A 26,372-nucleotide genomic window follows, 5' to 3' on the forward strand; every position below is an offset into this window, starting at 1 on the left:
GCCAAGGACTATGATGGTGAACTTCTACACCTCCATCATTGAGTCCATCCTCACCTCCTCCATCACCATCTGGTACGCTGCTGCCACGGAGAGGGACAATAACAGACTGCAGCGTATCATCCACTCTGCTGAGAAGGTGATTGGCTGCAATCTTCCGTCCCTCCAGGACCTGTACGCCTCAAGGACTCTGAGGCGTGCAGGGAAGATTGTAGCTGACTCCTCCCACCCTGGACACAAACTCTTTGAGACACTCCCCTCTGGCAGGAGGCTGCGGTCCTTCAGGACCAAAACCTCTCGCCACAAAAATAGCTTCTTCCCATCTGCTATTAGCCTCATCAACAAGGCTAGAGAGCCCCACTGTTGCTGATCAATTGCACCAATCACCAGAAAAAATTCCTTGTATGTGAAAACATACTTGGCAATAAAACTGATTCTGATTCTGATTCTGATTCTGATTCTGATCACTATTGGTGTGAAGCTTTTGATAAATGCAATAAATGAATGCTGCCATTTGTTCGTGTCATCTACAGAAAAATGCTTGAAAGAGCAGAATTCATTCAGTCGGTGCAGGAAGCAGCGTAGCCTTTATGTGATGGGCTTGAGAGTCTGGCTGCTGAGGTTCAGATGGTGGGAGACCAGAGTCTGGGTTTCGTTGTAGACCTGCAGTTATCCCTCACCCAGACCCTCTGTAAAAATACTCTGCTATGATTAATATTTTGTTTAACATGAATTTCCCACATAAGAAGTGAAAAAAAGGAAAACTGAGAGTGGAACAAGCAGCATCAGCCTCCAGGTGTGAAACATGAAGCATCAACAGTGAAGAGCTGAGAGCTGCAGTTCCTCTAACGACCACTAGAGTCTGGCTCCAGCAGTGAGTCAGTCCCCAGAGACTCCCATGTTCAAATGTCCAACTTTACAGCAGAAACAAACATGTTTACAGCCCGCATCTGGGGGGGCCTCCTAGTGGGGTGGGCCCGTGCCTGCTGTGGCGCTCTGGGGCAGTTGCGCCCCCGGGCACTGTGGGGGTGGTGGAGGGGGTCTGGGGGTGTGGTGGGGGCCCTGCCTCTCCGCCTGGGTGGGTGCTGGGGGGGTGGGGTGTGCGGGACGACCTGCCTGGCCGGACCGGCTCCCTGTTCGTCGGTAGGTCTGGATGTCCCATCCTGGGCACCTGACTGGGGTCTCGCCATGCGGGGCGGGTCTGTGCCCCTCCAGCTTGCGCCTGCAGGGGTGGTGGCCCTACCGCTTGGGCCGCCTGAAGGCATCTCTGGGCACCCCGGCTCGGCTCCCCTCTGGCTGGGCGGCGCAGGGATGGAGAACGTATTGGGGCCAGTCAGGGATCTGGCCTCAGTGGGGGGGTACATGCCTCACCTGCCCTTGTTGCTCCACTACACCACATCCCACATGACTGTAGGGCCTCTGAGGGGTGGTGTGGCAGGACTGCCCACCGGCCCTGCTGTTGTTGTTGTGCTGCTCCTCAATTTTAAATGCACATTAGATATCACATGACACTAGGGCCTTGGGGGGTGGGATGGGGCAGGTGAGACTCTGCCGTCTACCAGCGGTGGAGTACCCATGCCCCATCTGCTTCCTCAATTTTAATACACCTTCGTCATCCACACAGCCCACAAGCCATATGACACTAGGGCTTTGGACCATTCCCCCAATCTTAAGGCGCTATAGTCACCCACACACCCAACTCACTCACGCACTCATACGCACACCCACACATACACTTTGCACCCACACCAGACGCAGGGTGGGGAGAGGGTGGCTTGGTGGGCCCCCCTGTCTATCTGTCTCTGGTGCTGTGTAGACTGTGCGGGGAGCCTGCCATGTGGGGGGAAGAAGATCCATTGCAGGGATGTCATGGGTGGCCCTGGTGGGGGTGGGCGGCCTCCTCATGTGGGTGGCGGGCTGGGTGGGGGCTGTGGCCATGCTGCGGGGGTTCGAGGCTCCGGCGGATAATCCGGGCATTTCTGGGGATTGGGTTTGGGGCTGGGCGGGGGGGCCTGCTCTTATCTGTACCCCCGGGCTTGGCTTCCTGGCCGGGGGGTGGGGACTCCATCTGCCCTCCTTCCCCCATTTGTCCTGCAGTGTCACTGGGGCCGGAATACCGGGCCGCCGCGGCTGGCTGGGGTCTTTCCCACTGGGTGGACGGGAGCTGGGGGGTTGGGACCTCTCTGGTGTGTGGTGGGCTCTCCGCCGGGGGTGCGGGTGGGTCTTCGGTTGCCGGGGCCATTTGGCTCTGGGTCTGGCTCGCGCTGGGGTTGGTGGTCGCGGGCTGGCTCTGGGGCTTCCTGCCTGCTGTCCCTCTGCGGGCCTCCTTATGCTGGGGGCTGTTGCCTCTGTACTCCCTTGCGGGCTCCTCCTTGGGTCGGGCACGTGGCTACCAGGGGGGCATGCTGCCGCGGGTCCTTGGGCTCTGGGGGTGGCTGGGAGTCTTGGTGGCCTGGTTTCTGGCCACCTGTGCCTTTGGTCTGGGGGGGCGCTGTTACTGCAGCCCCCACATCAATTACCCACCACATCCAATGACAAATCGCCACACACTTGCATACACACATGAACACACACACATACACACCTACCCACCCCTTCCCTCATACACACACACACAGACAGATTCACACACACACACACACACACACACACACATATACACATATACACATACGGAGCATCTAATGGTTAAAGACTATAGAGCGACCATAAATGTGGATATTATTAGCTATTGTTATTGTTACTGTGGTTGTTTCTCTGTTGTTGTGTTGTTGCTGTTGTTTTTCCCCGTCTCCCCACTCCCATTTTCCTTTTCCCCATATTCTCTCTGTTTTCCTCTTCCTGTCCACTCTCATTCCTGATGCGGTCCGGTTGTCTTAATAAAGTTAAAATATGCGATAGGAGGAGTATCCCACACTCCTCCTTCGCAGAGTAAATCTGCCCCAACAACACAAGGCATCCAGACCACTCATACTGCTTGCCAATGATATTGGGACAGGACAAAAAAAAAAAAAAAAAAAAAGGACTAAAGTTATGGAGAATTGAGGGCATGGCATCTTTGAGTGACAGGTCGGTGGGCGTATGCTTGCCACAAACCATCATGCACCAGGTCACGCCCCACCTGTTTGCCCATTTTTGGATAAGCTGGGAGTTAGGCTAGACAACACAGAGGCTACAGTCATCTTTATTTACAGTTCATGATTTTGACCAGAGACAATTTAGAGCTTAATGACCAAGTAATAGGATTTTAAAAATCTTTCCTTTGACACAGAGGAAGCGAGAGCAGTGATTTAAGGAGCGGTGTGATGGGTGTCAGTGAGGACTCTGGCAGCAGCGCTCTGGAGGAGCTGCAGCTGTGTGCTTACAATAGTGTAGCCTGCTGAAAGAACAAGTTTTTTCTGTATCCTCCTCAGACAGAAATACTTCGTGCTGTGTTTTTAAGGTGGTAGTCGGTTGATTTTGTAATCGCCTTGAATGTGGCTGAAGAAATTTAGCTCACAGTCCATAACACCAAGATTTCTTCCTTGATTTGTAGATTTTTGTTTCATGAACTGAAGGTGAGCAATGGGGGTGGGGGGTCCTTTCTCTCTCTCCCTATCTGAAATAGGGAAGTGGACTATAAAGTAGCATAAAATGGAAATACTCAACTACAAGTACCACAGAATTGTACAGTACTTAGAGTAAATATACTTCATTACTTTCCACCACAGTTAATACAATTACTGAGCCTTTAGCACATATGTATTTTAATTTGGTCCAATGAGCTAACAGGTAAAACTCCTGAATTCCTGAGTTAAAACAAAGGATGTTTCTGTTATAGAGGTTAATATCAAAAAGATAAAAGATTAACTAAACCACCACAGACACACAAAAGACTATTAACATGAAATAATAAACTCTATATGGATGTCAACATGAATCTGTACAGCAACTGATCCTCCACTGTCTCACTGCTCATGACTGAGCACCAGTGTTTGCTAACATTAGATCATATGATATTTTATATTGGTGATGAAATGACAAGCTAACACTGGAAATGAAAGGGTGGAGCTATCAGCTAGCAAGCATTAGTTAACTAAACTGTAACTGAAAGCTAAAGTTAGAAACTAGCAAATGTAAGTTAAACTGTAACTTAAAGCTAAAGTTAGAAACTAGCAAACATAAGTTAAACTGTAACTTAAAGCTAAAGTTAGAAACTAGCTAATTTTAGTTACCTAAACTAACTTTAAGCTAAAGTTAGAAATTAGCTAATGTTACTCAAACTGTAACTTAGGCTAAAGTTTGAAATTAGCTGACGTTAGTTAAACTGTAACTTAGGCTCAAGTTATAAACTAGCTAACAATAATCTGTCTATATTTAATATTTAAATTGTGTCCAAAATGATTCAAGATTCCCTGGAGTGTAACTTATGGATTTCAGAGATCAGCTTGTCACCTGTGAACATAGCCCAGTCTGGTATTTTCCAGTTTTAATCTTTACTTAAAGTAACATCAGAATAATTTGGCTCCATGTACTGACGCCTTTAAGTGTGTTGGGATGGATTTTTATTTGTTTAGAAAGTGTTGTTTCCCAGGGTTATAGGGGTGTTTTTATTGGGCAGTTTATATGACTCATGTCTCACAATAATCAAGGAGGTCGAGACAGAAACAAAGAGCCATCTGCAGAGGGCTGATTACTTCCTGAAAGCAGTGTGCTCGCTCTGCGTGTCCTGTTTGCTGGGAACCAGCCTGAAGATCTGAGGGAGTTAATTGGCTAGAGACGAACACACAAAGGAGAGGTGTGTGTGTGGGAGTATCTCTGCAGTGCATTGACTTTATTTTACATTACAACAACATTAACCCTTGTCCTTTTCATTTGATTTTTTAAAATCATTTTGGCTGGGTTAATGTGGGTTAATTTTTTGGGGAACCTCAGCTCCCGTGATATGTCTCTAATACACTTTGTACACAAAATAGTTGCACTCTGGACCTTAAGGACAAACCTGTTCAGGACAAATCTATTTTATGTGGCTTGCATTCTAAAGTCCTGATCCAAAATTTTAGTTTTTACTGTATGGCCAATACATACTTGTTCCTGGTGTCCACTAGGGGTAGTGCATATACTTCAAATCATTTTTTGTGGTGATTCAAACAAAGAAAATCTGGTATTATGTAAACAAATCAGGATTTAAAGGGTTAAAATCCTGAAAATGAGTAGGTATGGTCAGGGCTGATGTTGAAAAAAAAAATTAGTGAAAGAGAAAAATGATATTAAACATTTAATATGTAGTTTTTTGATATGTTCTCTAAGGTCTTGACTGAGTTTTGGTTTTAAATCTGACACTGCACAAAAAACAATAATGGATCAAAATCAGTGTTGTTGGTAATCAGTGACATATCCCAGATTATGATGATCCAAAACAAACAAACAAAAAAAAAAATTCCACTTAGTGTATGATTTTTTTTCCCCCTAAAAAACCAACAGTGGCTAAAAAACTCCTGAATGTCTGGTTCATAAGTTAGCAGTTAGTTAGTTAGATTAAAGTCTAAACTCTCATCCCTTCCCTGATGTCCTGTGTCCACTGAGCAGCGTCAGTGAAACACTGACTTAAAATGTGAAACTGCTTTCAGTGCTTTTAATGGTTATAATCTGTTTGTTCTGGAGAGGAGACCTCTGTAGATAATTCAGCTCCAGGTAAAAACCTCCTGAACCACTGGCACTGAACAAATCTAAACCGGGAGAAGCTTATGGCAATGATGGTGAAGACAACAACTCCCATGATCCCACGCTATTTCATGACATCACCCAATGCCATCCCTCGTTGTTGTTTTGATTGAGAGACCCCTAGCAGCAGAAGTTAAAGAGGGACCGTTTAAGACTCATGTTGTAATTAACTGGAATTAACCTTTAAAATAATTCTAATATTCTCTGTCAAAGCACTGTGAACATCTTTGTCCAGTGTAATATGTCCATGTGTTGCTTCCTCTGTGTGGAGAAAAACAGCCCCCCCACCCCTTGCTGGTTTTGAAATCAAAATGCAGTGAATAAAGCCTAAACTGTAATGGTTTGGAAACCACACTGCTTGTCTCAGTGCCTGAAAAGTTGCCATTTGGATGAGAGAGCTGATGTGTAATGTACACATGAATTACTTGCTGCATGCACCCAAACACATGACCAGCACACCCACACTGACAGCAAAACCACACACAAACACTCTCACAACAGGAGGGCTTTTCAGGTTCAGGGAAAACAAAGGTTTTAAGAGGGAAACATGGGAGCCATTAAAAGTGAAAACTGTGAGAACACAACTTTCTGGCTTCAGAGGCCTGTTTCAGGTTGCTCATCTGCAGGCTGGACTTATGAAACAGATGACATTTAGTAATGTGATTACTGAGCTTCACTGTTAGGCCAGTGCTTTTCCAAAGCATTACAGGGTTTTTTTTTTCGTTGTTTTCAATGGTTTGGTCACAGCAGGTGTGCCTCTCCAATCAATGATTCTGGCCCCTCAACAGGTGCCAAGTTGAACCTATCTCAACTTTTCAGTGCAGAACATTATGTCAAGGTGAAAATATTTCTCCAAACAGCCACTGCACCTTTGCAACACTACGTGCTTCTGTTTGACAGTGTTGGACATAAATGTGGGAAGTAGGGGTGCTAACTCTGCTCTAGTTCTTCTGCTCCAACTGGATGAAGTAGGTTTTATTGTTATCTATGTATTGTATTGGATAAAACTGAACTGGTACCTGTCATTTGTGATAGGGGCTAGGAGGTCAAGGAAAGATCCATCCATCCATTTTCTATACCACTTATCCGAAACTGGGTCGCGAGGGGGGCTGGAGCCAATCCCAGCTGACATTGGGCAAGGGCGGGGTACACCCTGGACAGGTCGCAGGGCTAACACACATAGAGAGAGAGACAAACAACCACACACACACACACACTTACTAACCACTGCACCACCGAGCCGCCCTCAAGGAAAGATGCGAAGGGGAATTCAAGGACTTAGGAAAAGACATCCGCAGTGCAGAGAGAATCAGACTGCACATACAAGGCCAGGTAATACTCGACATCGAATGTGATTGATGTGGGTCTGCCGTGGTGAAACTATAAAATAAATAAAGGAATATGGGCTACCAGTCACAAAAGTGAAACTAAAGGGTTGTCACATTGAGAATAATAACTCTCCCTCTTGTCCACTCATACTTATCCACATGAATCACAAGTAGTATGATTGTTTGAAAATAACATAAATAACTCTACTCCTGTAAATATCATCACTGTCGAGTTTCAAATATGTTGAATTAAAACATGAATCTGGCTGAAAACAACTCACACCCCTTCTTCTTGAAGGACAGTCAGAGGAACCAAATGAGTGCTTTTACTTCATCACTTTAACTACATTTTGCAACTGATACTTACTGTATTTATTTAAAGCTCCACACAGTCTAAAGGTAGATGTCCATGTGTTTTTGATAAAAGCAGGTCTAGGTTCTATATTAATACTGTGAAAGTATCAAAGCCTCAGTCCACAGAGAAATGCACACAGCCTGTATTCAGACACTGAGCCTTAAAACCAGCCGTCAGGACTTCTGGAACTTTGTGATGTCACAACAAAGCAGTCACTGCTCTCAGCCACGCCCCAAGCTCCGCCCACCTGGACCCAACATCCAACCTTGCAGGATTCGGTTTCTCTGAGTGTTTACGTGAAATCTGCTATATTTTTATTGGATCACTCAGAAAACAGTCAGCCAATCAGAAGAGAGGCTCAGATCCTCTCTTCTGATTGGCTGACTGACCTGTTGTTACTAGAGCTCCAGAGAGAAGCCTGAGAGAGGAGATGTAAAACTACACTGAGATGGTTTTTGGTTCTTAAAACCACAAATATCTTCTGATGGAGATCAACACTTTAGGTAAAACACTGGAGAAGTTAAAACATGGACCTGTATGTGGGATATTTCATGCAGGATTCTTACTTGTTAAGGATGTTTTTTTTTTTTCTGGTACTTTTAATTAAAGTTATAAACTGTAACTTTTCCACATTGAAATGTCTAAACACAGCTAGACCTATGTTATATATGTTGTTGAGTTTTACTTACATTATACCAAATTTTTCTAGCAATTTTCAAATCAAGAGGACTCTGGGTATGTAATCATGGTAACGTTTTATTTGGTTGCCTGTCAGTAGTAGTAGTCATAGTAGTAGTAGCTGGGTTTCCATTGCAGTTTTATGAAAAATAGAATACATTTTTTGAAAACTTGACAAACACAGTTATGGATGTTCTGTGTTTCCATTGAGTCATGTTATGTGAATAAAGCTGGGTTTTGTCCTCTCACAATATCGTTCCAATTAAACATGACAACAGATTTCCAGCAGTCTGCCTCTCGGTTGAAACTGGCTCCCTGGGGCCTGATCTAGTGTCACTCCACCGAGATGTCACCCACTGGTTTGTGAGCTGCCATTTTGAAGCCTCCAGTTTGTAATTTGTCCGTTGTCATTTTGGTTTTTTGAAACCAGGAGAAACAATATTTGGAGGAGAGGGTGGAGCTGAAGAGGAGTGAGGGGTGGAGCTGGCCTGCTCTGTCCTATCCTGATTGTCAGGCATATCCATAGACTGTATATAAAAAGGGCACGTCACTGTGTGTGGTACAGTCAATCACAAAGTAGCCCCGCCCTAATGAATCCCTGCTTTATGGTCTATTTCCCTCTAAATGGACCATAATTGAAGAAGAAGACTTGAAACTAGAGACTGAGAACATAAACTCAGTAGGAAAACATTTACTGAGGTAATAAATCGAGTGAGAAGTAGAGAGATTTTCATATAGACTTCAATACAATCAGACTTCTTTTTAGAAACAGTGGAGTTGTGCCCTGATGGTCATTAGATAGAATGCAGCTTTAAGGCTCTTCAGGCTTCACTGTTCAGACCCAGAGTCTACGTCCAGGTTTATAAACAGTCTGTGGGCCTGATATGACAGGGGCCACGACATGAATGTGAAAAGGTTTTTCCATTTTTGCAAAATATTGCTTTGCTGAATTGTTTGAAAAACCACCTCATGTGGGTGTATAAACCAATCACTGACTTTAACAGTGAAACTGTTTGATTCAGTGTTTTTATTGGTTCTAATCAGCTGCTCTGTTTGTTGTGGGAGGAGGAGACCTCTGTGGAGAATTCAGCTCAAGGTCAAAACCAGGAGAGGACTACAACTCCCATTATCCCACACTGCTTCAAGATGTCACCAAACGCTGTCTTTTGTTATTGTTTTGATTGAGAGACCCCTGGTGGCAGAAGTTACAGACGTTAACTAAGTGTTTAAGTAAAAGATCTGAAAACGATTCCTCCACTGATTATAAGTCTATAGATACAATAACTTAAGAACCACCACACAGCGATAAACACCCTGAAATGTTGACTCGATTGTACATTGATGTTGTTATGATACAGGCTGTGGATGTGTATAGCTTATAGCTCGTGGCCTATAAAGAGGCAGCTGTGTAGTATCAGAGCTACAGAGCAAACTGGGAGATGAGGAGCTGCTGCTGCTGCTGCTTTGGCTAAGCTGACAGAGAAACCAAATATTCAATGGAGGATCATGGCACCATGTTCACAAATGGTAAGAGAATATTGATATGAGTTTGATGGTGGGGGATATGTCCTGCTGAAGGGGTGATCCAGTTTAACAACTGTTCACAAACAAGATATGTAACTACTGTAAACTGAGTGAAGGTTACACCACAACATTAACTTGACTTTGATCGTTTTACTGCAGTGTATGTTCATAGTTTAACATACTGGGTTTAACATATTGTTGAAAGTTAAAATGCAGCAGTTTCTTACATGATGATTTGCCTCCAGTCGGCCATGTTTATGCTTAATGGTTTGTTGCTTTAAATGCTGCTGCAGCAGGGAATTGTGGGAGGGCATTATCCTCTTTCCTCTCATAAAGGAAGGTTCAGTGTATCCTATGCTAACGGAGATAAGATAGGAAGCACTGACGCTTCTTTCCTTATTATTTTGAGAGTTGGAACAGCTCTTATCATGGCTGCCATTGAGATACCTCAGGTCATTTCACTCAGTTTGAAAAAAGCCCGGTAACTTTCTGACGGCAGTCTGCACCCACTGAACGTGATGGTTTGATCTGTTACTCAGAGATATACGCCTGTCTCATCTCACGTGAACAGCTGAGTGCAGTGCCTCCAGAAGGGACCGTCTGAAAGTGACTGCTGTTATCCAAATATTTAGACCAGTGTTCCCAACCTTTTCCAACTCATGGTCCACTTGAAAATCTCAAAAATGTTATTGGCCCACATCCGACCCCAGAACAATATGGAGGCCAAATAAAGCCTTCACGGAGCACTTTTTATTTTAATGATAATGATCGAATATTCAAGACTGAATTGAAAGCAAGGGAAGCTCAGTTTTTCTTTTTTGTTTGACAGAGGAGAGATCACTTGTTGATTCCCCATCTGTCTCTTGACTCTTTCTTTTTTACTCTTCCTCTTGTTAACCAGCTATTCATTTTGATTCTCCAGTGTTTATCATGGATGCTTGTATATGATGTGGTCAGGCCGGTAACAACATAAAACATCCTATCAACAGTGAGAGACTTTTCTCTTCCTGGAGGTTATTTAAATTTTTTCAAATCTTTGGAAAAAAAAACTATTGTTGTTTTTCTCTTCACGTCGTTTGTACCTATTAAAGTGAATCATATGCTCCTGTATTTCATTTGTGTTCATCAACAGTCCAATCAGCCAGCTGTCCTCCTCTCAAAGCATGGATCGCCATTGTTTTGTTTTTTTTTGTTTTTGTTTTTTTTGGGGGGGGGGGGCACAAGAGACTTCTTTGACTATTTAAAAACATAAACACTGAAATACTGTCATTAAAAAAAGTAAAAGTAAAAAGTACATGCCATGAAGAGTTTTCTTAACATATTTATACAGGCAAAAATTTCACTCTCTTTGATATACTGCCTATGGATAAAGGTGATATACTCCAACAAATACACATAAAGGTGACGTTTTGTGGTCATTTTCATAATTAGAAAAAAAAGAAAAACAGATCAGTCACATGGAATAGGGAACTTAGGGTCTGGTGTTCTCTTTGCTATTGAAGTGTGTGGTGTCATCATGCGAAGATCTGTAGAGCTCTCTGAGGACCTCAGAAAAGAGGTTGTGGATGCCTATGAATCTGGCAAGAGATTTAGAAAGATCTCTAAATTATTAAAAGTAAATCATTCTACTGTAAGGGAGATCATCTACAAGTGGCGTAGATTTCAAACAACTACCAATTTGTCCAGGATTGGCCCCGCCAGCAAATTCAGCCGGAGAGCAGACCGTTTGATGCCAAAAGAAGTCTCCAAGAACCCCAAAATTTCATCACTGGATCTGCAAGTAAGTCTTGCAGCTGTGGGTGTGAAAGTACATACATGTACAGTCAGAAAGAAATTGGACAAATTTGACCTGCATGTGAGGCATGCCAGGAAAAAGCCTTTGCTGTCCAAAAGGAACGTTAAAGCAAGACTACAGTTTGTCAGTAAACATATAGGCAAAGACCAGGCCTTTTGGAATAATGTGCTCTGGACAGACGGATCAAAGGTGGAGTTGTTTGGCCACAGTAAGAGTACACGTGTGGCGCAGACAAAAGACAGATTTTCAGGAAAAGAACCTCATCCCAACTGTGAAAGCATGGTGGTGGAAATGTTATGGTTTGCTTCGCTGGCTCAGGGACTGGGTGCTTGCATTTATTGATTTAACTATGAATTCTGAATCATATCAGAGTGCTTGAAGATAATGTGAGGCCATCTGTTCGAAAGTTGAAGTTGAACCGGAGGCAGACCTTTCAACAAGCTAATGATCCTTAGCACACTAGCATATTCATCAAGGAATGGCCCAAAAAGAAGGAATGGAGGGTTATGGAATGGCCTGGTCAAAGCCCAGATTTGAACCCCGTTGAAATGTTGCGGGGACATTTGAAAAGGGCTGTACATACAGAAATCCCTCAAACATCTTGCAACTGAAGGAATTTTGGATGGAAGAGTGGTCAAAAATTTCAGCAAGCTGATGTCAGAGACTGGTGAACAATTATGCAAAACGCCAGTTATTTCTGTTAAAGGGGGTGATACTAGCTTCTGAAGCCAAGGGTGTACTTACTTTCACCAAAACTTTCTCATCTATATTTTTGTTGAATAAATGACTGAAAGAGCTCCTTTTCCTTGTTTTGTTGAAGTATGTCACCTTAATCAGTAGGTATTGTTTCAAAAAGGGTGAAATGTTAGTTTGTTTTGCTTTTGTGGTTTTGAGTGAAATGCCTTAACAACTGTTTGATGGATTGTGATGAAATTTGGTTCAGACATTTATGTTCCCCTCGGGATAAACTGTAATAACTGATAGTCATCTGACTTTTCATCTGGTCAAAATTTTAATTTGACAGATATGACCAAATATAATTAATATATTTAATAGTTAGCATGCTAATAGCAAACATTATACCTACAAAACATCAGATTCTCAGCATCCTGATGTTAGCATTTAGCTGAGACAACCACAGCCTCACAGAGGTGTTAGCATGGTTTGACTCACCAGCTGTAGTCTGAGGTTATAAAGCCTGTGATTGGCTGCGTGTCTCATGCACAGTCTCCTCCCTTTCCACTTCCCCTGTTACCGTTTTAAAGGTCCCCTTCGCTACAGCAAACAGCAACCTGCGAGCTAGCAACCGACACTGTGATGAAGATTTGGATTGTGCAGTCACACAGTAGACGTCGTCTTTTACAAATTAGCCATTTTAAGTGCTCACCTCCGCATGTGCACGTGTTCCACCAAAACAACCTCCCTAGCCGAATTTTGCAGGGGTAGGGGGGGCATCCTGGGCTCAGCACTGCCCAAGACCCTGTCCCAGAACGATGGTGGTACAGCCAGACCCCTCTCCACAGTGTAACTGATGTCTGTCACCATACAGCAGTTAAATGCACTCATTCCTTGTACATGCAGAACTGCTACAATTGGGAGATAGGGACACACTGTCAGAATAACATTCAACCACACACACATGTCTACAGCCTGTCTGACCTCTCTGCAGTACACAGTGCTGATTTGAGAGCAGCTGACAGATGACACATTGTGCTTAGAGAGACTGTCCTATAACTAGAGAACCACACACTTCATCCAAGTTCTCTTTAGTAGCTTTGCTCCAAACGTGACCAGCCCAGATGGTTCAGGCTGATTGATTACTGTTTCTAAATTTAGATTAGAAAATAACATGTAATCCTGCCAGCACTGTGTGACAGTGGCCAAGTGCTAGATGTGCTTGTTTTGTTCCTTTTATCTCTGTTTCTATCATTGCAATAATCCAACTGAGCTGTTGACAAAAACACAAGGGCTGTGTCCGAAATCACTCACTACTCCCATTATAGTCCACTATATAGTGAGTTCACCATTCTGTAGTGCTGTCCGAATGTATGGTGAGAATTATTATATCCTATATGGTAGACTCATAGTATCTCATAATGCATCATAAAAAGTAGTGTACAACTGATGGTAACTAACCAAGCAATTGTATACCATCATGCATTGCGCTTGTGGCGAAAGACTGAAAAACGATGCGGACAAAATTACCCAAGTAGTGTTTTTCAGTTTTAACGATGAGCTCAGTGTATAGTCGTCTACATAGAACTACCTGGATAGTGAGCAAGGAGGAGTAAATGAGTGAGTGACTTCGGACACAACCAAGATTTAAATTTGAAGTTCCATTGGTAAGCTTTCTTCTACGGAAGTCCTGGAAGGCAAGTGAAATTTTTTTAAATCTGTATAGGCAAGTGAATCATTTTTCAGCTGAATGCCACGTGACTGGATGGTGTATGGACGCCAACCAGGGGCTCAGGTCTACACCTCTTGTTACACACAGTTTACTGAGCCGCGAAACTCTGGTTTCCTGGCTGCTCAGGAACTGCAGGAAAGAGGAGGAGCTTCAATACACTGAACCCCGCCTTCATTACAGCAAATAAACTACTTTCACTACATGAATCATTATTACTAAAAGAGGCAGAGGAAGAACTAAACATAAGACAGGAGAGAGGGAGGGGTAGAGAGAGAAGTCATCAGTAATTAGGCTTCGTATTAAAATCCAGCTGTGACCAGTTCTACAGATCAAACAGAGGAGTCAGACATGAAGACCTGCATCTGATAAAAGTCTGTGATGTTCTGTAGTTGAAGTAAATAAAAGCTGAAATATTATGGGTCCATGACGGCGGCTGTGCTCAGTGTGAAAGACAAAATAAGTCTTGGGACGCCTCGGTGGCTCACTTGTTGGAGCATGTGCCATTTGGTTCGAGTCTGACCTTTGGCCCTTTGCTGCCTGTCATCCTCCCTCTCTCTTTCTCACTGTCTCTCTCTTACAAATTTTCCTGTCTCTCTTACTCTGACTGTAATAGCAGCAACAGCCTGCAAAAAAAAGAAAAAAAAAGAAAGATATTTTGTTTCTTTCTCTCTAAGTGATCATTTTATAAGTAAATAGAGCTGAGCTTTGAGGGCTTCAGTAGTTTTCCCACCTACATGAAGACAGCATGAACAATATTTTAATAAGCTGATTTTTGGTTATTTATACTTTAAGTGGTCCCACACTGCTGCTCTGCAGGCAATATTTCAGAGTTTTGGTTGCACTTAAAGTTTTACTTGTCAGCATTTAAAAAAAAATACTGGCTCAAATAACTATGCATAATGTCAAAGGTGTCGCTCATAGTGATGACCACACACAGATTCATCATCTACTCTGCAGCTGATGATGATTCTGTGTCTTTTAGCTTCTTTCAGCTTATCACAGCCCATCAGCCTCAGGCAGCTGTTTTTACTGAAAAAGCTCTGATAAGGCCAGTCTACCCCTCCCCAGCACTGAACAGACAGACAGACGGGCAAAGTTAGCAACTAGTACTGAACAAGTGGAGCATTTAGCCAGCTGTTTTGAAAATTATGCTAATGCTGCTGCTTTATGTGTGAATAGGCAACATGTCAGCAATGTTGTGTTTCCAGGTTGTTCTACTGCCCTAACATGTCCAATAAATCAATTCATGCAGTTTCAACACTGCAACTATTCCTGAAAAAGTAACTGACTTAAGATATGAATTTATTCAAACACATTCTCAGTTGAAACAACTTATTTTAACATTTGTGCACCCTGATTTATTTTAAGTTCCAAAAACTCTGATGAAAGAGTGAGGGACTGGAAATCCCTAGTTCTCCTACAGCAAGACTTAAATGAGTCAGGTTACAAACTATACATACCAGAACATATGTTATTACAGTATGGGAGGCTCCGCACTAGTGGATGTATGGATCAGTTGAAATTACCATGCTGGGGCTTTCCCACTTGTGCGGCAAACATACACACATACACATAGAAACACATATTATGACCAGTGCAGTGCACTCTGCAGCTACTGGGTAAAAGACTGGACTCCAGAGCTGTGGTTTTACATTCAGCAGCTCTTAAAGAGACATGATGCCGATAATCAGAATGAGTTCGATACACCAGAATACCTTATTCAGTGTCATATTCAGTCTTAATGCAGATGTTCAGGTCTGATTGTGTGACTGACACATATTTCAACAGTGAGTCCAGTACAAGTCTGATTAGAAGGTTGTGCATGTGAGCGAACAGTTTTGTTATGAACAGTGCTCTCCTCACTGCGGCCTCAGACAGCTGGGAGCCTCACCTGTTCCTTGTTACCCACAGAGAGAGAGAAAGGTATTTGTTACACTCAGCTATATTACTCCTAAGCCTCGCTCTTTACAGAGCAGTGAACACGGACCAATGCAGAGATCGTTTTGATATTTGTAGAGAGCAGGGTGCCGATCAAAGCGAGGCCGGCGGCTGTGGGTTGCAGGTGACTAAGGAAAGAAAATATGTTTCATTACAGCATTCCAGGGCACGACTGGGAGCATAGAAACAGAATGAACAGAAGGGACCGAGTATGGCCTGTTATGGTTAATGGCAGATAAGATAGATGTAAATAGAACGTTAAAAAACAAATAACAAAGAGAGACAAAAACCTAAAAACATCAAGATGTGTGCAGTTTACATCATCTATAGCACATGAAAAAACTTTAATTCTTTTCACACTGAAGTAGGTGAAAACTTGACCAAAACCTGAATCTAAACCTTTTAACCCAAGAAACTAAGAAACTAACTTTTACCTCAAGTCAGAACCTCTGGTCTGGTGGTCTTTGGTGTGAAGGTCTCTGGTCTGAGGATCTCTGGTCTGAGGGTCTCTGTTCTGACGGTCTCTGGTCTGAGGGTCTCTGGTGTGACGGTCTCTGGTCTGACAGTCTCTGGTCTGATGGTCTCTGCTCTGACAGTCCACCCGCCACCATCCATTCCAAACACCTCCTGGTAACTCTGCTGCTGTTAATAAATGTGGTGCTTTAATAGCCAGAAATTACATTTAATGCAAATGTAAATAGAAACATGATTTCTGGGGGATGGGGTTAATATATGACACCTCATACATACTGTCCAAAAAGAAAAAAACACCTGTTGCACCTTTTCTTCTTCCCTCTCTAAATCATAATTACTGTGGAACCTTAATTGTAAGATCAGGAGAACAATAAGGACAGTGTGTTTTGTCCCCCATCACTTACACTGAGCACAAGTGCAGTCTGAACAGGAGGAATTAGGATTACACCAAGCAAAACCTCTTTCACTTCTCCAACGATGAAAAGTGCTGCTACTGGAAGAGCCACTGCAGCCACAGCTTCTACTACCACTGCTACAGTGATGATACCTGGTCTGTGCTGCATATTCTATGGTGTGGACTAGCTGCCTGCCTCTCACATGTATGCAGAGAGGCAGAGGAGAACATGTGCTTTGAGTTTACAGAGCCTTTGGAGTGGAGGCCAGTTGGAGCAGAGAAGCAAGGAATCCAGAGAGGAGAGAAGAAATGCCAGGGCTGGCAAACGTTTAGGTGTGTGTGAAGATCTTGGACGTTTTATCTTTATTTCCATCAGTGTGCAAGTAGCAGTGTGTGTCCACATTTTGTTTTGAAGACAATAAGTCCAGTTGGGTTCTCTTAAGCTGTCTTACTGTGGTGGAGTCCAATGTAAAATAATTTATCCTCTGTTGTTGTGTTCTGGTGTTGTACTTTATATTCCTGGAAGATCCATTGTGATGTGCTGCAGTGAAGAACGTCGCAGCCCAGATGTGCAGTCAAACAATCAAGATGTTTTTTGGCCAAAGTGAATGGATGACAAGTTGATAACTGACACTCAGTCCCTGTTCTCTAAGAGACGAAGAGGAATTTAGAACGGCCTACCTCACAAATAGAGCCACACACACAGTTTTGAATATATTTGCCACACTTATGTGCCCCCATTAAGAACAATGTCTATTTTCCTTCAAAATATGTAGATTTTCAATATCAATATAATATGGACACAAGAAGTATGTGTAAGTAAATGCTTTTAATCGTAATTAAATCATGACAGACCACAACATTGCTAATACAAAACTAAATGTAAAAGGGGCATCTTCCCCCATGACCTCTGGCAAGATGCCTTCCCGACCGGAGAGAGAAGCCCCCAGGGGTCATTTTTCCTCATGAATCATTTTGATCTATACAAATGCTGTATTTATGCATTTGACTAACTTTGATGTTGCTCTTACTTTAACTGCAATAAAAAAATTAATAAAACATTGTTTTAGAACAGTTTGATTATGACCAATTAATTTCAACTTGATGGGCTGAGGACAAATAGCGATTTGTTTAAAAACATTATTTCAATTATATTATCATTGATATTTAAATGACAGACATTTACAGACAGAAATTGTGTTACATACAAAAGCAAGTGAATAATTCAAATGTAACATCACTACAGATGCTTAGCCTACACTAGCAAAGCTGCAAGGTAGTGCTACAGCAAGCTAATATTGCTAGCTATAATGTTGTTATCATTAACAGCTCTTTTTTAAACTGATGATAATATATTTCTTACCACTGGTTAGCTAGTATTTTTTGTATACATCTTTTCTCAGAAATCTAAAATTAGCAAGGTTAAAATGTTTAAAATCATTGATGCCCACGGGGGTATACACCTACACTTCCACATATTACAAAAGTTATTTTTTGTTCAAATGAATGGATTGCCCATATGACACTCATATTAACAGTAAAACAAAGTTTGTATAAGTATATGGTTATAAAAACACACAGACACTTTCTACTGTTGAAATATTACATCAAATTGCCTCAAAACTATTTCTTTTGATTTTCTCCCACCGGTAAAATAACCAGATTTTTTTTAACCCAGCTTTGTTGTTGTCAACGCTCTGTGCAGACCAGTCAAGTTCCACCACAACAAACTGATAGAACTGTTTTACCTTATGGAGTTGACTTCACAAACACTTGAGGTTTTAAAGTCCTTGGTTTGAACAGTTGTACCATTAGCTGTTGAACTGAGCTGAAAGCAAAAGTGTAATCCTCAGGCTCTCTGTCAGTGTTGTTTGCTGCCTTATTATTTTCATTACCGGTGCACAATGAATCTTTGGATAGGTGGGGCCACCAAGGATCCACTTGTTGAAATGAAGGATCAATCGTTGGAGAAAATTTCACATTCATAAAGCAAAATTTCTTAAATCAGTTCTCTCAATTAAGTTGCTTCTAATTGATATTGAGCGTTACTTTGAGTCTCTCAAATTTGTAACAAACATGAAGCAATTGTCAGAAGTTAATATCTATTCTGAAATGGTTGTCTGAAGAAGACTTAAATGATGTTTTTTTTTAATTTAATTACTTTTCATCATTCATGGTTGCAATTTTAATTCAGTTGTTCTATTTAAAGAACTGGCATGATATGAAGTGATTGTTTGTACATTTTCAAATTTTAATTGATAGAAGTTTTTTTTTAAATGCAAAATAAATAAAATCAGTAAAAATATTAAATTAAAATGAATAAAAAGGAAATAAGAAGATACAATAAGAAAAAACATAGACAAACTGATATAATCAACTACAATACAGTAAAAGTATCAGAAAAACTCAGATTATTCCTCTTTAAAGAGGTTGCCATACATTTTGACAGTTTCATTACTTTTTTTAAGATCAAGAGTCTTAATATACTCTGGTAAAATTGGGAGTGATTTTTGCTATTCTGCATTTACGTATGAAATTTACTGTATAGAATCAACCAATTTACAATGAATTCAATGTCACATTTATCATGTTCAAAATATGTAATGATATTTTCACATTTGATATTAAAATTATATTTACTTTTACAGAACATATAGTTTGTTAATCAAGCTCAAAAAGTAAATGAATGTAAATGAATAGCTCACCTCTTTTGGCAAGACAACACGTTTTACTTTTATGGAAATCTCCTAAGGCTCAATCTATTTCTCTGTGGGATGTTATGTATTTTCTTTAGTTAGAGTAGATAAGATTCTCTGTGAAAGGCACCTCAGCAAATTTCTTTCATTCATAGATTACTAACCCTTTATACAAACTTTGCCCCCAGACTGACCCCCCTTCCTCCCTGCCCAAAATGTATTTATTTAGTCTTAAAGATTTTTCCTCTTTTTACTTTCTATTTAGTTTTATTGGATATTACAAATGATTAATATGTATAATTATTTGAATTTTGTATATTTTATATAATTATAATTTATGAGTGCTGCTATTGTATTCTGTGTTCTTGTTATCAAGGCCTTCTGGGATGGTCTGTCAGAACAAAAATGGGAAACACTTGTAATTATATATTTCTTAATTGTTTCCCCAATAAGAAGATGAAAGCTCATTATTACAAATTGGTTTTCAATGTTTAGAAATTTGGGGAAATGCAGGTTTGTTGGATATATTGTGTATTTTGATATTTCATTTAATTGGTTTAAGGAAATTGAAAAAAGAAATCTTGCTGCCTCGTGTTGGATGACGTCACACCACGTCCGCCCTCCTCTCCGTGCGCGAGCTCGACAGTCTAAAGTATAAAGTAGCGCGAGCGCCCTAACTGGGAGAAGTGTAGTCGACAGAGAAGGACACACACACACACACACACACACACTCTCTCTCACACACACACATGCAGGCACATAGCTAGCCGTGCGGCGGGACGCAGGCCCGTATGAGGACACGAACACACGGAGAAGGGCAGCTGTGTACAACTTAATAAAGGAGTAAAGCGCCGGAATGGAGCGGGGCCCACGGCTCTGAGGCGCAGGGGACCGGAGATGGGCGCTCTGCTGGCGCTGCTGCTGCTCGGGAGCTGCCTGCTGTCGGCGGTTCACGGTACGTTGACTTTTTGTTCACAACATGGATCCTGAGGGAACAACGACCGCGGAGCCACCGGGACGAAAAACGTTAAGAACATAGTAGTTACCATGGTGTGCTGCGGCTGCGTGGGGGGGCTTCGCTCCCTCCACTGTCCCCCACGTCCAGACCAACTGCAACAATAGCTGTGATTCCTTGTCTGAAAGTTGAAGTTTTTATGTCCCAAGGGTACAACAACACAGAAGCTGCAGTGAAAGTGTCGAAACTTTGCGTCGGTGTGGCACACGGCGGATAAACCCAGTGTAACGAACCGAGCCTGCTGCGTCGCACCGCCGGTGGAGTTTGTGAGTTTGTGTGTTTGAGCAGAAATGAAGTTTGAAGTCAGCCTGGGCTGTTTTCTCGGGCCTCGGCAGCTCCAGCCATTCCTGCTCGGTGTCGGGTGTCAGGCAGACCGCTTCAATGTGAAAAAGAAGCCGGAATGTTTATTTGGGAAGGAAAAGGCTGCTGGACGCGTTAAAGACTTTCAGCCTGTGGATCATTGTCTTTATGAGCCTTAGTTTCTCCACTGCCTGATTTGCGGTCTTATTTAATCGCCTGAAACTGCCCAGTCAGAGGCGGAGCTTAGCTTTCTCTCATGCAAGCCATTCTGTCAGGTCTGAAGACCAGCTCCCAGTAATCCGCCTGCATCTTAAAACTAAGGCTGCATTTCTGAAGCTGTGGGGGTCCCTGTGAAACCCACCACAGACCATTTCTACAGGTCAGTGAATGCTCCACTAGAAGATCCAGGTCTACTGATGAGAATGAACATTTTCATCAGGGACATAACCTTTACTTTGCCCTTTAACAGTTATCTCATTTAACTGGGCGTATCAGTAATGGTGCACACCACTAGTTTTCTTAGGAAAATGATGGTTACAGTGAGTTAACCACCACATGCTGAGTGAAGGTTACACTGTCTGTTTTTATTCTGGCCTGAAAGGTCAGTTTGACCGACCTGACCTGACCACTCATATATTTATCTGGAACATTTTTCTGAGTCTGCTTCCTGATAACGTCCTCACTAAACCAGTTAAACATGACGGTTTACTTCCAAAAGGCAGAACTGACATCACATTCAAGTGTCATTGAGGATTTGATCCTCTCTTCTGATTGGCTGACTGTTTTTGAGTGAGCCGATAAAAATAGAGCAGATTTCAGGATAAACACTCAGAGAAACCAAATACTGCAATGTTGGATGGTGGGTCCAGGTGGGCGGGGCTTGCGGCGTGGCTGAGGGGGGTGACTGCTTTGTTGTGACATCATAAAGTTCCAGAAGTCGTGACTGCTAATTTTAAGGCTCAGTTTCTGAATACAGGCTGTGTGCATTTCTCTGTGGACTGAGGCTTTAATACTTTCACAGTATTGATATAGGACCTAGACCTGCTTAATAATCAAAAAGACATGGGCATCTACCTTGAGACCAGAACTGAGGCTCAGATCCTCTCTTCTGATTGGCTGACTGACCTGTTGTTACTAGAGCTCCAGAGAAAACCTTTTGGGTTCTTAAAACCACAAATATATCTTCTGATTGAGATCAACACTTCAGATAAAACATTGAAGAAGTTAAAATATGGAGCTTTAAAGTAACATTTCTCTGGTTAAACCACTTCACCAATCATTCTGACTTTGTCAAGGTCAAGTGTCAGGGGTCAAAACAAAAGATGATACAGTGTGTGTGAACTCTTCACAACCTCTTTCCCCTCTTCACAACACCTTGCTCATATCGCCATGAAAACACACAGCCAGGCAACAAGCACAAGCTTATTTTTCACATAAGGAACATAACTATTAGTATGTTGATTGACAGTGAAATACACTGATGTTAATGCTCAAGTGTGACTTAAACAGTGTTTGAGTCCCGGCCTTCTGCTGGGATGAAGAGGTGATTGGCTGTGGTTGGTCCTGAAGGACCGAGGATGATTTCCTACGTTTGGCACTGAGGTGACAGCATGTACGCACACTTCACACACACAGGCCAAAAACACCACAGTGGTGTCAGCACATTGCCAGGCAAACATTACAGCTGTGTGTGTGTGTGTGTGTGCTCACAGACTGTTGTATCACTCAGTTTTTTTCGTATGTGAGACTTTACTACTGTCTCTACTGTGAAAACAACACTGCCATTTCCAGGTGGTGTCTATAGAGACCTCTGTCCACAGTGAAAACATAAACTGTGTAACTACAGATTAATGACAACATCTGTATCACCAGCTACATCCACTGTTAATATTTTGTCCCTTTCTGTTTCTGTCCTCAAGACAGAAGAACAGAAAATAAAATACTGATTTAATTGTGTATCATAATAGAATAGATGGAATTTCCAAGCTGCTGTGCATGATCACAATGTTTATAAACTCAGGTTAATGCTGTGTATAGGACTGTATTAACAATGAAAAGGAACCATTAGGAGAACGTTTTTTTCTTTTCCTTACTTGTCAGCCCTCAACCGTAAATTGGCAGCTTATGACTGTGTTTTGCAAAAGCTCAGTTTTCCCTGAACACACTCAGAAAACTGCTACAGAAAAGTACAGTTTAGTCTGGACGTACTCTCTGTTTAAAATCAGTGCTTCTCCAAAGCCGTTCAGCGGACATCGGCTGGTTCTGATGTCATCATCATTTGGTTTCCTCCATATCCAGAAAATTCAACTCTCTTCTTAAAGTAAGATGTAAAGTGTCTAAAACCTTTTGCAGCATCTCTTTCCTAGGCTGACCCTATGTCAAGCTGTTTGGTCTGTGAAGGTTAAGGGCTCATGGGAAAATTGTTTTTTTTTAAAGGCTGCTGAAACACATAGATATCATATAATCATATTAGATTGTTTTCAAAAAACTTATCTAGACGATAAAAGTGAGCTACATGACATACTGTTGTGAAAGTCTCTGTTCCAAGGCTGAACTTTATTATATATGTTATTATTTTATTATAGTACCTCTGGAACAGAGTCCAGAAGTTGTGGTTTTACTTCATTTTCTACACAATTGTAACAGTGGCCATTTAAGCTGCAGCAGAAACTAAAAGTAAAGAAAGTGTTGTTCATGGGGCAGGAAAGTGACCCATATTCTGAATGCAATATTGAATTCAGTGCTAATATTATCTGCACATTTCCCACTGTGACACGATCATATACTGAACACAAAGATGTATTTCAGTGAAGAGGCTGTCTTTGCTGAACTTTGACACTCCACATGAAACATACAGACAGGCCTGTCTGCTCAGTGTGGGTGGGGTTTGGGGATTTTCTTCATACTCTCAGACTCTACCCAAGAGTGGGATTTTGTCTCTAAGAACTTGGCTCTGAAAATCTTTTTGAGTGGTGACAGAAAATCAGACATTTGTATTTTAACTGTGCCTGGGTGTTGAACCTTAATGCTTGATGACAACCCAGTGAAATGTGCCTGAAGCATGGACTTTGAAAAGGGTAATATATTGAAACTTAAATGTCCAATATTTTACACTTTTCCAGTGTCTTATTTGAAGTTTTGATATCATATATAAGATGATATATTTGTGGTTTTAAGAACCAAAAACCAACTTGGAAAGTGTTGATTTCAGTGAATGATATCTCGACTCCGTTGAGTATGATGTCGCGTCGTCTTGATTTGCGATAGACAAGCTCCTCTTCCTTGAATTGTGTGCATTTCTCTGTGGACTGAGGCTTTGATACTTTCACAGTATTAATATAGAACCTAGACCTGCTTTATAATCAAAAAACACATGGACATCTACCTATAGACTGGATGGACCTTTAACACTGAATGTTAACTTAAAATTTGTTTGATACAAGCCCCAACAAAAATAACATCAGTAAAAGTTAAATGCAAAACGATAATTTCAACTGCCAAAATAATAGCAATATGATTTTTTTTGAATATCTTTCAGCCCTATACCAAACCTGAATTCTTTTTTTATTTTGGGAAGCCAAAAGTCTCATATGTTAAATATCTGTTTTCGGTAATACCAGGTTTTGGTTCCCCGCTCTACTGACATGTAGAATATAAGAAATAATCTTTTTTGGGTGGGGCCTTGTCTATTTGGGTGGGCCACCAAAAAAACCCCTCTTTTCCCCGGGAACACTGGGTATTTGTTTTTTCCATTTCTGAGACCAACCATTAGCCTGCGCTATATGTGCTTCAGGCTTCATACACTGAGTCTGTTCTTTTGTTTGGGTGGAGGCTCATTCGACTCAATAAAACATGGCAGGACCTGAAGCAGGCCGATTGACAATAGAGCAGCTATGCTCACACAGCATCTACCGAACACTTCAGTTGTTCAATAGGAAACAGGGTTTTTCTGAAGTGGAACAAACAACCAGAATGAAAAAGAAATCTTGATATTTTTGTATTTTGGATCTGTTGATTTTTCCCAGCTTTTATTTGCAGTGTTCAGAAACTAACAGGACGTTGTCTAAAAAAATACAGTCTAATTTGATTGATGTTAGCTTTATCTAATTGGTCAGTACCAAAAACAAATTGAGGTTTGAGCCAATAAATGAGGTGCATCAAGATCTGAGTCAGTGAGCCACTGGCAGCAGAGAAAGGAAACAAGTGAGGTAGGAGGGAAAACGCGAGGCTCTGAAGGTAAGGAGAAGAGATCTGGAGACAGTGCTGAGGAGGAATGTAAGGAAGAGATTGATATCTTTTCCTGTTTGTGTTGCTCTGGTGTGAAACTGGAGGAGGGTCTGCTGTTTGGATTCAGACGAGTCTGATGGAGGGAGGAGAGAGATGGGGAAACAGGGAGACGGAGAAGAGAGAGGAATGAAAAAGAAACTGCAGAGAGAAGAAAGGGAAAGGAGAAAAGAGGAGTGGGGGAGGAGACAGACACAGAAGATGAAGGAGGAGAGAGGGAGAAATAAGAAAGAAGGAGCAGAGGTGGAGAGAGAGAGAAAGTCTGTGGCAGTCCACCTTGATTTCTCTGGGGTCCCTTCATACACACACACACACACACACACACACACACACACACAGGCTTATTGTACTATATGACTATATTCATGGGGACCCCCTCATTGACATAATACCCCACCCCCACCCACCGTAATACTAACTAACTAAACCTGAAACCAACCATAGAAAGACATGTATACGCACACACACACACACACACACACACACACACACACACACACACACACAGAGGCTGCATAACTATGCTCCTGCACTCATCACACACATTTTTCTTGTCCCAGCTGGGGAGGTGTGAAGAAAATCTCTTCCTTCCTTGCAGCACACACGCACACACACACACGCACACACACGCACAGTTTTCTGTTGAGATGGGCTCTGATAAGATGTAAAGCAAAGGGCCCTGCAAACCAAAACACATGAACTTAGAAGTTGTGTGTGTGTGTGTGTGTACGTACGCGTGCGTGCGCACCACACAGACGGGGGCGCAGCAGTGCATTGTCTGCACTTCAGAAACTTCTTTTGGGACCCTTCTCTCTTTTCAATCTGCTATCTCAGTATGACCTCCTCCCACCCCACACACACACACACACACCCCGACTTTGATTGTTAATCGCACTGACAAACTGAAATGCAGTTTTTTGGTCTGTTCTTTTGTGTTGTGTTGTTCCCATGTGTGCACACACACACACACACTCTATACAACACCAGGTGCAGTGATGTCATTTGTCCTCAGTTGTCCACATTTTACCCATTATTTGTTCTGTTTCATTGTTGTAACTGTAGGTTTAGTGAAACACGTTGGTACAATCTTTATTAATAATGTTTAATTTGAGACAAACTGTTAATTGTGTTTCAGTGTTGGATAGAACAATAAGTCATTACAGTAATGGGGGGTCTGCTGACCTGTAGTGGAGCCATATGAAAGGCTGGCTCAGGTTAATATCTGCTGATATTCACACAGTCTGCAGGTTAACTGTGAAGGTTTGATGGTCGCTGTGTCTCATGGAGATAAACTGAGGATCTGAACCAGGAAGTAGTTGGTTGTGGTCAGTGTGGCGTGAAGCAGCAGGTGAATAAACACAGGTAGTTGGTGTCTTTTAAATGATTCCGTTGACTTACTTGTGTGCAGAAAATGAAGCTGCTTTGAAAACATCCAGTCTGAGGAATTGTTGCTGTGCAGGAGACGTCAAGCTAAGCTAACAGGC

At 42.0% G+C, this 26,372-nt stretch overlaps 1 protein-coding gene and 1 long non-coding RNA gene across 2 annotated transcripts in view; one reads left to right on the top strand and one right to left on the bottom strand.

Moving 5' to 3' along the window:
* Positions 1-3,009: 3,009 nt before the first annotated feature.
* Positions 3,010-23,286, bottom strand: LOC139627778 (uncharacterized). Its single transcript, XR_011692627.1, has 3 exons — positions 20,336-23,286; positions 16,160-16,367; positions 3,010-15,853 (listed from the first exon to the last, which is right to left on the bottom strand). It is a non-coding gene; the product is annotated as an uncharacterized lncRNA (long non-coding RNA).
* The window catches only part of lrp5 (low density lipoprotein receptor-related protein 5), a 73,960-nt gene continuing 67,549 nt past the window's right edge, over positions 19,962-26,372 (top strand). The window contains exon 1 of the mRNA XM_071488867.1: positions 19,962-20,244. Within this exon, the coding sequence (XP_071344968.1) occupies positions 20,187-20,244 (58 nt within the window). The 5' untranslated portion in view covers positions 19,962-20,186. The remainder of the gene's footprint in view (positions 20,245-26,372) is intronic.

This window comes from Trachinotus anak, unplaced genomic scaffold (assembly GCF_046630095.1).
Source record: "Trachinotus anak isolate AG129_WGS33_773 ecotype Australia unplaced genomic scaffold, CSIRO_AGI_Tana_v1 ptg000002l, whole genome shotgun sequence".
Lineage (NCBI taxonomy): Eukaryota > Metazoa > Chordata > Actinopteri > Carangiformes > Carangidae > Trachinotus > Trachinotus anak.